The following is an 11,016-nucleotide window of genomic DNA, read 5'->3' on the forward strand; positions in this document are numbered from 1 at the left end:
GCCAATGCTGTAGCCCCCTCTCTCACTACCAAAAAACCCCACCACACAAACACAGCACAGCATTTTATACACCAAAATGATAGAGAAAACCATGTGGGTAGAGTCTCCCAAATGCACCTGCAGTGGCTGCTGCTGCTCTGCCTGGTCTCTGGTGGTACGGGGGCAAAGTGAGGTAAGCAAGGCTCATGACACAGTACAGGGATGTACCTTGAATGCCTTTCCAAGAGCCTTTACCAGCCCTCATTTCCCTGTCAGCTGGCTGTAGGTAGGAGATACCAGTCTCAACAAGTCCCAGATGGACTTGCCCCTGAGTTGTCCCTATTTTACCTGTCCCTGTTGTGGAAAAGAATGAGACAAAGCAGAGGCAATTGTTGGCTTACCCCTGTGAGGCTCATACTCTTCTCACCCAAGCTTTATCTTTAGTTTGCTGCCCCTGGCGTGGATTTTTCTGGGAGGGCAGAGGGCTGTAGGAAAATTGTCCATCTCATGCCCTCAACAGCATCCCCTGCTCCCACCAGCCTGCTGGGGCTCACATACAGATCGATGCTGACTGAGGCCAAGGGCAAATGTCTAAAGTAGCTGCCACGGCTTACAAGAGCAATTTGCGGGTGGAGCCCAGGACAGGGAACGTCACAGGGCAGAGAGGAAGGACGTGCAGCTTCTGGGCTGGGTCTGCAACTGGGGCACAAAGCCAAGGACATCTTTTTAGTTTCGTTTCTCGCACACTGGATAACACACCATTTCTGCAGCCATGGCAAAAGCTAGGGAGGAATTTGGAGGGGGTGCTAGTCTGGAGAACGAACTGAGCTGTCCCATCTGCCTGTGCCTGTACAGGAACCCAGTGTCACTGAGCTGCGGTCACAGCTTCTGTAAGCAGTGCATCCAGAAGGTACTCAGTGCCCAGCAGCAATCCAAGGCCCCTTACTCCTGCCCCATGTGCAAGTCCCAGCTGGGGCCCATCCTGGAGCTGCAGAAGAATTTTCAGCTGTGCAGCATCGTGGAGGCATTCCTGGCCACCTCCTCCAAAGAACAACAGGGTGAGGAGTCTGCAGAGAGGAAGAAGGAGGTGGTTCCCTGTGACTTCTGCCTGGATTGGTCCCAGCCAGCAGTGAAAACCTGCCTGATCTGCGATGCATCTTTGTGCCAGGCCCATCTGAGCAAACACAATGCCAAGGCTTCCCAGCAGAACCACGTCCTGGTGGAGGTGGGCGCAGGTGGTGTGGCGATGGAGAGGAAGTGCCCGGAGCATGGCAGGCTGCTGGAGTGCTACTGCCAGGACGAGGGGCAGTGCATCTGTGTGCTCTGCTCTATTGCGGGGTGCCACAAGGGCCACAGCATCATCACCCTGCAGGAGGCACACGACAAACAGTTGGTAAGGAGCTTTCCTCTCCCCATGGCCCCTGCAGGGTTTGCTCCAAACTCCTGACCTGAGGAGGAAGGGGGGAAGCTGCAGGAGGGGTTGTAAGGCTTTCACCATAGAATGGGGATGGAGGGGTGAGGGCAGACAGGCAGCAGCTCATGGGATTTCATGTCTGCCCCAACTGGGATTGGTACCGTGTGCCAGTATTTGCTTTTTATTTCCTCCTTTGTGTTGCCAAGCCAGCCTGGCAGGCTAAGCAGAGGGAGAAGGAAGAGCAGAGAGAGGTGTTTGGGGTGGACCAGGACAAGGGTGGGTAAACCCTGCAGTGTGTGTTGACGTGTGTGTGTGTGTGTGTGTGTGTGTTAGAGCGAGCAAGAGGCCTGAGCGGGGCTCTGCTGTCCCATGCACCGTCTATCCTGGGCAGCCCCAGGCAACTGCAAACTGCCACTCACAAGTGCTTTCCTGGCTGGCATTAAGAAGTATTCCTGCAGGGATTAAGAAGTCTCATCCTCCACAGAGCCTGGGGGACCCCACCACTCCTGAACTCAGGGTTGAGAAACAGCATTTCCCACTCGAGGCCCTTCCCTCTGGCTCCTTCCTCCTCCTGCCCCGGGTTTTGCTGAGCCAGCATCCCAGCGGGCACGGAGATGTGGAGCAGCCTCGATGTCCCCGCCTTTGAGTCCAGCTGCTGTCCTTGAAATGCTCCAGTCAGCTGAGACTGAGGGCATAAAATGCATTTGCTATGCTCGCTCACTGCCTTGCATTTGAAATTTCTGGGCTCAACTTCTGGGCTCCTCCAGGAACCCAGTGCATGGGCAGAAAAGGCCTGGCTCGCTCTGGATATCTGGACAGGTCACAGCTGCCTCAGGAATTAGCAGGAAGTATCCTCTGCAGCCACATGTATCACAAACTATCTTTCTCCCCCAAATTACATATACAACAGAAGTGGTCTGTGTAGGATAGTAGCCATTTCCTTCATCCCTGGAGCTGGTAAAGGAGAAACACTGCCCTATCTATGAGGAAGCCATCTCCATGGGTAAACTGAGATCTCAGCTGCATAGTACTCTTGGTTCAGTTTTGTTTGGTTTGGTTTGGTTTGGTTTTTTAAAAAAAAAAAACTTCCCAGGATAGCCAGGGAAATCAAGAATGCAGCTCTTCAGGAGGAATTATAAAAGGTTTTTGGTGCAAGGAAGCTTGGTCAAATTTGATTATTTGTCTTTTAATTTATCAAAAACTGAAACACTCCAGCTGTGACAAATATCTCATGGAAAACCTAAGCTTTCTGGAATGATTTTTATTAAATAAATGGGAACCTGGCAGCTATGTCTGCCATGGACATTCATGGGTGCTTGAGATGTGAAAACGCTGCTGGTGGCAGCCAGGAGCAACCAAAACCATTCAGAGACTGTTTAATCCCTAAAGAACAAAGTCTAATGTCCGCTCTGAAATATGTTATCGTGCAGTATAACAACACTCCATGATCATGGTATCCCTTAAAATAAACAGCTAGATGAGTAAATGCTGCTGTTTTGCTGATTTTCAGAAAAGATTGTTGCTTATTACCTTATCCTCAGATCCCACAGCTGCTGACAGATGTGAAAATAAGGATTTGAATCACATTAGGCACATGTGAAGATTCTGGCAGGAACATAACTTTAATGGATAAAGTGTGATTTATTAATTTAAAGTGAAATTTACTTATTCAAAGGGAAAGTTATTTATTAACCTACCATATACAAAGTTACACATATATAAAAATTAAACATTGACTTGAAAGTTTTCAAGATCATATCAGTTTTCTGGTATGCCCTATCTTTATGACAAGACAAGTGAACGCAGCTTATTATAGCAGTCACTGGTGAAAGTGGGCAGGTAGAAGGCGCCGGTGGCATTTCACCAGTTCTACAAAGTGCCAGTCTGGTTTAAAGGTACTCATGCTGCTTCCCTGCTATGAAGTTCAATGCTGTCTTTCCTTCTGCTAGGGCAAACTCTCGGAAATCGTGGCGTGGCTGCAGGAACATAAAAGTGCTTTAGCTACTGCCCTAGAAGAGCTTCAGAAAAGCGAGAATCAGCTCAAGGTTGGTACCCAGATCATTGCTAATTCAGAGCATCTTTCCTCCACAATTTCCCAGAAACAAGTGATGACAACTATACTGTTAGAAGCAGATGAATAGAAAGAGATATAGTCCAAAGCAGGGAAAACACTGATGTAAGAAACTGCCAGAAGCCAAGTTTTCTCACAGCCTCCCAGCGTAGCTCCATGGGATGAACCCTCTGGGAGACTCCACCATTTATTGCGGTTGCACAGACCAGGTTTCAGAACTGGCAGACCACAGATTGTACATATTTTTATGTATTTTTAAAGTTTTCTATCCATTAACTAAAAGAAAAACAAATTGAGTCTACAAATGGGATTTTCATTTTGTACCAATACAGTTCTCACATTGCTAGCTGAATTTTATCTGATTTTGTTATTACACCAGGATTCGTTTTCATAATCCTCTGTTTAATCAGATATTCTAAGCAAACGCTTATTGTGTGCTTCCTTCTAAAGCCAGTGCAAAGGATAGATACAATCCTAAATAATAAATAGAGACACTAAACTGAAGTGTTGAGTTCCTGAGCCAGTGCACCATTTCCTTATCTGTCCATTTAGACCAATACAAAAACAGTGACTTCTCAGCTGCAAAAGCAGTTTGAAGAGATTAAGACAGTGATGATTCAGAAAGAGAAGAAGATCCTGAGTGACATTCAATCCAATGAGAAAAAACAACTGGCAGAGATTACCAAAGTGAAGAAGGAAATGGAACAGAGGAGAGATGAGGCTGTGCAGCATCTCCAGTCTTTGCAGAAGATGAGAGATCAACCAGATATTTTACTCTTCTTCAAAGTAAGCAGTGGTATTATGCTTTTCTTCATTATCATGCCTATTTCTCAGCCAGCTGCCCTTTCTGGAAATCATACTAACATTTTTTTTCCTTTTTTTTTTGGCAATCCTATTTGTAGGAATTTAAACTGGCCATGGACAGGTATGTTCCACCTGAAAACACTTGTTTTCTTCTTTGAAAAAATATGGTGTTGATAACTGGGGTCAAACCTCTGCCTGTGCCCCTCTGTCCTGGCACCCTCTGCTGCAAAGCTGCTCCCTGTTCCAGCCAAGACAGAGGGCACCACATCCACACAACTAACGAGGATGAAGAGATACTGCCTGCCATTCCAGTGGTCCCTTTAAGTTTCAGTTTCCTTGGCAGCTACACAATTTCTGGATTCTGATGAAAACCACTGGCTTTTATGACCAGAAAAATGTTTTTATCAGAAATGAAGCCTACAGGGTTCAGTTTACAGCAACACTCTCTTGGATGCATATTGGTGACACTCTTGCACATAGTCCCAGTGAACAGCCTTTGGCCGCAGAGGTAACTGGCTCATTTCCCACCCATTTTTTCTTCTGCTTGTGGACAAGTTTAACAGCTAAACAGATTTATTATCCATCCTCTTGCAAGTGATACATTTAATTTATAACTTATCACTTCCTAATTGATGCCTGGGTGTCAGCTGTAATTCAGTGGTGCAAAACCACACCAAGTTACAGATCCACAAGAGATTTTGCAGCAGCACTAAACTCCCCAGACACATGAAGGGCTAACTCAAACATCTAGCTGGATTTTAAGATGTCACCTCTGTAACTTGCACAAATTAAAGCTGAGTTTGAACTTGGACTGTAAGGATAACTTTGAATCACCGTGTACCTAAGGGCTGTGCTGGCAGCAGCACAGGCCATTAGTCACAGCTGTGTGGCAAGTCAAAATCTAGCCTGTGGGATCAAAGACATTTTCCAGAAGCCTGGAAATTTAATATGTTTGGCATTTTCTTTATGTTATGACGGTGGCTGTGCTAGAACAGTAGGAGCCTGCCTGCAGCAGGTCAAAGCACTGTTTGCACAAGGGTATTGGCAAAATGTCCCCCCCCCCCTTTACTATTTTCAGTATTTGAAAGTTCCCATCCAGGTTTGGTAAGCAAAAGTCATTGCCAAATAAGTAACAATGTATAATAATTGCAACTCACTTAACCTTATTGGAGAGCTGTTTATCTGATACCTCATGTTGCCAAAGCATCCTCCTCTTTGTATAGTCCTTCCTAATGAACCAGTTAGTTAACTTTCTAATGCTAAATGTTTTTCCTTAGTGAAATGACTACCTGTGCCCTAGGATTGCAGGTCAGAATTTCAGCGCTAGCAAGATGGACGTGGCAGTAGTGCAGCTGGATCAGGCCAGGATCGCCCAGTACCGACACGTGATAAGGGACTTTGTGACCCGCCTGGACTCGCTGCTGCAAGGCGTGCACAGTGAGTGACCTGCCCGGCCACGCACCGCTGGCCCCGAGGGAAAAGCAGCAAGCCGTGGGGTTCAGAGAGCCGTGGGGTTCAGTGACCTGTGGGGTTCAGAGAGCCGTGGGGTTCAGTGACCTGTGAGGTTCAGAGAGCCGTGGGGTTCAGTGACCTGTGGGGTTCAGAGAGCCGTGGGGTTCAGTGACCTGTGGGGCTCAGGGCTGCCGGCCAGCCAACGCTGGCTCCTTTATACAAGGTCTGTGTGTGGCCTTGAGGGGCTGATGAGGATTTGGATGGGATATCAGGAGTGTTGGAGAGGGGAGGGCATAGAGGGAAGAAAGACTGTTTCTGGGGATAACAAGGAAAAGGTCTTCTTCTAGCCAGTGTAAGGCCAGCTTCTCCCCTGTCTGATGTGATTTCCTGCTCCCACCTGCCTCCCACGTCTTGGGGTGCTCAGTCATGCTTTTGAGAAACGCCCTCTTCATTTGCCAACCCTCATCTCCACCTAGTTTATCCCCGACCATGAGAAACAGGGGTACAGTACCAAATTCCAAACTTGAATGCATTACCAGCTTTGTAAAACATTCTTCTTCATCTTTCTTAGGTGAACTCACCAACCAAATTAAGAGCAAGAGGTAAATACTTTGCTTTACTTACAAAATGTTCCCTGCAAATTACATAGATTCATAGAATGGTTTGGAAGGGACCTTAAACACCGCCTAGCTTCAACCACCCTGCTCTGGGCAGGGCCCCCTTCCCCCAGCCCAGGGGGCTCCCAGCCCCGTCCAACCTGGCCTTGAACCCTTCCAGAGAGGGGGCAGCCACAGTTTCTCTGGGCAACCTGTGTCAGTGTCTCACCACCCTCACAGGAAGGAATTTATTCCTTATATCTAATCTAAATCTACCCTCTTTCACTTTAAAACCATTACCTCTTGTCCTATCACTACACGCCCTGATCAAGAGTCCCTCCCCGTCTTTCCTGTCCCCCCTTTAAGCACTGGGAGGCTGCTATAAGGTCACCCAGACCCTTCTCTTCTCCAGGCTGAACCCCCCCAACTCTCTCAGCCCGGCCTCCCAGGGGAGCTGCTCCAGCCCCCCAAGCATCTTCGTGGCCTCCTCTGGCCCCGCTCAAGCAGGTCTGTGTCCTTCTGACATTGGGGGCCCCAGAGCTGGACACAGCACTGCAGGTGAGGTCTCACAAGAGTGGACTAGAGAAAGAGAATCCCTTCCCTCAACCTGCTGGCCACACTTCTCTTGATGCAGCCCAGGACATGGTTGGCTTTCTGGGCTGTGAGCACACCTTTATGGCTCATAGTCCGTTTTCCCATCCACTAACACCCCCAAGTCCTTCTCTGCAGGTCTGTTCTCAATCTACTCATTGCCCAGCTGTATTTGTGCTTGGGATTGTCCCAACCCATGGGCAGGACCTTGCACTTGGCCTTGTTGAACTCCATGAGGTTTGCACAGGACCACCTCTTCAGCCTGTCCAGGTCCCTGTGGATGCCATCCCTGCCCTCCAGCATGTCACCACACCACACAGCTTGGTGTCGTCGGTGGGTGCACTCAATCCCACTGTCCATGTCACTGACAAAGATGTTAAACAGCACCAGTCCCAGCACCGTCCCCTGAGGAATGGCACTCGTCACTGCTCTCACTTGGACATCAAGCCGTTGACCATGACTCTTTCTTTGAGTATGACCATCCAGCCAATTCCTTATCCACCCAGCAATCCACCCATCAAATCCATGTCTCTCTAATTTAGAGGCAAGGGTGTCATGCAGGACATCATCAAATGCTTTACACATGTCCAGGTAGATGATGTCAGTTGCTCTTCCCTTATGCACCAGTGCTATAACCCCATTGTAGAAGGCCACCCAATTTGTCAGGCATGATTTGCCCCTAGTGAAATCATGTTGTCTGTCACCAATCACCTCCTTATTTTCCACGTACCCTAGCATAGTTTCCAGGAGGATCCACTCCATGATCTTGCTGGGCACAGAGGTGAGACTGGCCTGTAGTTCCCTAGGTCTTCCTTTTTTCCCTTTTTAAAAATGGGGGTTATGTTTACCCTTCTCCAGTCAGCAGGAACTTAATTGGACTACCTCGACTTGTCAAATATGATGGATAGTGGCTTAGCCACTTCACCCGATAGTTCCCTCAGAACCTGTAGATGCATCTCATCAGATCCCATGGGCTTGTGCACCTTTGTGTTCCTTAGATGGTCTCAAACCTGATCTTGTCCTACAGTGGTGGTTCTTCACTCTCCCAGTCCCTCCTTTTGCCTTCTGTGACTTGGGTGGTGTGGCTGGATCCCTTGCTGGTGAATACAGAGGCAAAGAGGCAAAAAAGTCATTGAGTTCCTCAGTCTTCTCCATATCCCGGGTAGTGAGATGTCCTGTTTCCTTCCAGAGAGGGCTCATATTTTCCCTAGTCTTCCTCTTGTCACTGATGTACCTATAGAAGCTTTTCTTGTTGCCCTGGATGTCCCTGGCCAGGTTTACTTCTATCAGGGCTTTGGCCTTCCTAACCTGATCCCTAGCTGCTCAGACAGTTTCTCTGTATTCTTCTCAGGCTACCTGTCCTTGCTTCCACTCTCTGTAGGCTTCCTTTTTGTGTCTGAGCTTGTCCAGGAGGTCCTTGTTCATCCATGCAGGCTCCTGTTTTTTTACCTGACTTCCTCTTTGTTGGGGTGCATCACTCCTGAGCTTTGAGGAGGTGATTCTTGAATATTAACCAGCTTTCTTGGGCCCCTCTTCCCTCCAGGGTGTTATCCCATGGTACGTTGCCAAGTAGATCCCTGAAGAGGGCAGAGGCTGCTCTCATCAATTCCTGGGTGTTGAGCTTGGTGTGTGCCCTCTTTGCTGCCTTAAGGATCTTGAACTCCACCATTTCATGGTGACTGCAGCCAAGGCTGCTCTTGAGCTTCACATTCTTCACCAGTCCCTCCCTGTTGGTGAGAGCAAGGTCGAGCATAGCACCTCTCCTCATTGGCACCTCTATCACTTGGAGGAGGAAGTTATCATCAATGCATCCCAGGAACCTACTGAATTTTCTCCAACAGTTGTTCATTGAAGGACCGACCATGTGTCCTGTGCTCCTCCGCTTCGGTCTCAAGGAGAGCCAAGCAGAGCCTAGAAGTCTGTCCTTCATCTCAAAAGAGCCAGATCTATTCACATCTCTTATTTTTTTATTAACAAGATGTGATCTGTGTTTTATGAGGCACTAACATTCAACACTTTCTTTACAGTGTTCAGTACCAGTATGAGTATTCAGACATTGGTACCTCTTCAAACTGTAAGTATTCAGAAATACTAGCTATTCCTCCAGTGTCTGGTCTGGGGCTGTGAATCTTGCAGAGAAAATCTCTCACCCAAAAACATGACAGCGTTTGTTATATGGATCTCCTCTCCTTGCCAGAGGTAAGACCAGCAGGAGTGCAGCCTCAGGGTGCCGTTCTCAAAATCTGCAGTGGGCAGAAATCTCTGGGAACTCACCAGAGAAATCAATTCTCGTCAGCCTGAGGGAGAGACTGGGTTTGCGTCAATACTGAGTGTGCTCTGAGAAAAGACTGTGGAGGGGTTCCCACCAGCTGAGCAGGAGCTGGAGCAAACCTAGTGCCTGAAAAGATTCCCAGACAAATCCTCATTCTACAGGAGATGTTAAATCTGTAAACAGTATTTACTTTCAGACAGCACCAGTCCAATGCTCAAACAGATTTCTGCTGGGTACAGTCATGCATCTTTTCTACAAGCTTCTTTGAGGAAAACTTATTTAGAAGTTATCTGAAAGACTTTATGGTTTTTAAATGCTGCAACTGAAGTTCAGTTTGAAAACAAGTTTTTCTTAATGCATAAATTCAAAATAAAATCCTACTTTCTTCACCACTTTTTAATTTTTGGAGGGGAAAATTATTTTCTTCTGACAAGCATTTCTTAGGGACAGGTTAATGGTAAAATTTTACTTTGGAAGGGATATGTTTGAGAACAGCTGTTCAGTGCGGGGGTTGAAGATAATGTAGCCTTGTCCTAAATGCAAACATATTTGTTTTACCAGACACATCTGAAAAACCAGAAAAAATGTTTTTCTTTAAGATGCATGGGGTGCAAGTAAGTGATTAAATGGAGTTTTAATTACACAACACCGCTTAACAATACAGTTGCTTTCATTTAACATAATGCCAGCCTCAAATCTAGAGGTCTATTTTTAAATCAGTGTACATGGCCATTTATTTGTCTTGTGAGCTCAGTTTTCTACAGACATATTAATGTCTGTGTTCTATACAGAACCAGACAATTACTCAAAACAGGGGAGGGAGAAGAAATATTTTTTTCTGAGGCAATGCAAAACTGTACTTGGAAGCAATTTGTCAAATATGTTAATAGCATAACAGTAAAAGATTATTTTATTATTACAGTAAGTGACACTTTTCCATCTTGTGTATTCCTACAGCACAAACACGACCGAAAGGATCAGCATACTTCAAGTGGCAGATGTGAACAAAGTGTATGGTCTACATACGCCCAGAAGTAAGGGAAAGATGAAAAAAAGAAGTCAGAACTGAGATGGAAATAAAAAGTTAAATATTGACAAAAATGTCCTCTAATAATGGGGACCTGCTAAGTGTCTTGAGCTCCCCTGCACACCTGCTATTAAAAGCAATTCTATAACATCTGCAAATTTAGAAAAGAAGTGCTAAGAATTAACATGAACATAAGAAAACATCCAACTATTGCTGGCTTCCAAACTGCATACTGTATCATCTCATGGCATTAATGACACCTATGTACTATTAATTGTGGTGACTGTGTTGTCATTAAGTGGTTGGATAACCAAATAAATGGCTATAGATACAGATAAACAAGGCTGGCTTATTTCATACCATCACCAGGAATTAATTGTTGGGATCACTGTGGACGGCTGCATAGAAAGCTGTTGGGGACCATGCCACAGATTTGGATTATCACATTTAACACAAGTGATCTTCATAGCAAAGAACTAATTATCTTTGTATGAAACCATCTTAGTCAGTCTCTAAGCCACTTTTAATAGTTCTCCTACAGAGCGCTCAAAGAACCATGCAAAATACCAGTCAGCAGCGTACAAAGATGCTTTACCAGTCACATCTCCATGTGTACAGATGTTCTCTTCTGATCAAGCACATGCTGTGCTTTCCAGATGTAGCCCTTATGGCACATGTCAACTCCACCAAGGGATTTCAGGGGCACTGCCAGGCAGATAGGCTCACTCTGTTGCTCTAGGCTGCTCTGTGCCTAGCTATGGTTCAGATCCAACACGTAGGTTCACAACCTGGGTGTTTCTTCTCCATATG

The 11,016-nt window shown here is 46.4% G+C and overlaps 1 protein-coding gene across 4 annotated transcripts; it reads left to right on the forward strand.

Moving 5' to 3' along the window:
- The first annotated feature begins 675 nt into the window (after window positions 1–675).
- LOC104369025 (E3 ubiquitin/ISG15 ligase TRIM25) lies at window positions 676–10,545 on the forward strand. Of its 4 annotated transcripts, XM_042790437.1 has the most exons (9): window positions 676–1,372; window positions 3,343–3,438; window positions 4,017–4,250; window positions 4,367–4,389; window positions 5,569–5,705; window positions 6,292–6,322; window positions 8,935–8,981; window positions 9,741–9,793; window positions 10,137–10,545. In XM_042790437.1, the coding sequence occupies exons 1-9, from the start codon at window positions 752–754 to the stop codon at window positions 10,215–10,217; spliced, it is 1,323 nt and encodes a 440-aa protein (XP_042646371.1). In that variant the 5' UTR covers window positions 676–751; the 3' UTR covers window positions 10,218–10,545. The 4 variants fall into 4 exon arrangements, with proteins under 4 accessions (XP_042646371.1, XP_042646372.1, XP_032862665.2 ...); XM_033006782.2 differs by lacking the exon at window positions 9,741–9,793 and having other exon boundaries at window positions 678–1,372; XM_042790438.1 differs by lacking the exon at window positions 6,292–6,322 and having other exon boundaries at window positions 9,741–10,229.
- The last annotated feature ends 471 nt before the right edge of the window (window positions 10,546–11,016 follow it).

This window comes from Tyto alba, unplaced genomic scaffold, assembly GCF_018691265.1.
Source record: "Tyto alba isolate M040663 unplaced genomic scaffold, T.alba_DEE_v4.0 Super-Scaffold_17, whole genome shotgun sequence".
Classification (NCBI taxonomy): domain Eukaryota; kingdom Metazoa; phylum Chordata; class Aves; order Strigiformes; family Tytonidae; genus Tyto; species Tyto alba.

Bases quoted from the DNA above. Each gene is read 5' to 3' on its own strand.
- LOC104369025 (XM_042790437.1), top strand. From the start codon at position 752: ATGGCAAAAGCTAGGGAGGAATTTGGAGGGGGTGCTAGTCTGGAGAAC. The intron at 4,390-5,568 runs GTATGTTCCACC...CCTGTGCCCTAG, and splicing joins TTTAAACTGGCCATGGACAG to GATTGCAGGTCAGAATTTCA. The intron at 5,706-6,291 runs GTGAGTGACCTG...CATCTTTCTTAG, and splicing joins GCTGCTGCAAGGCGTGCACA to GTGAACTCACCAACCAAATT.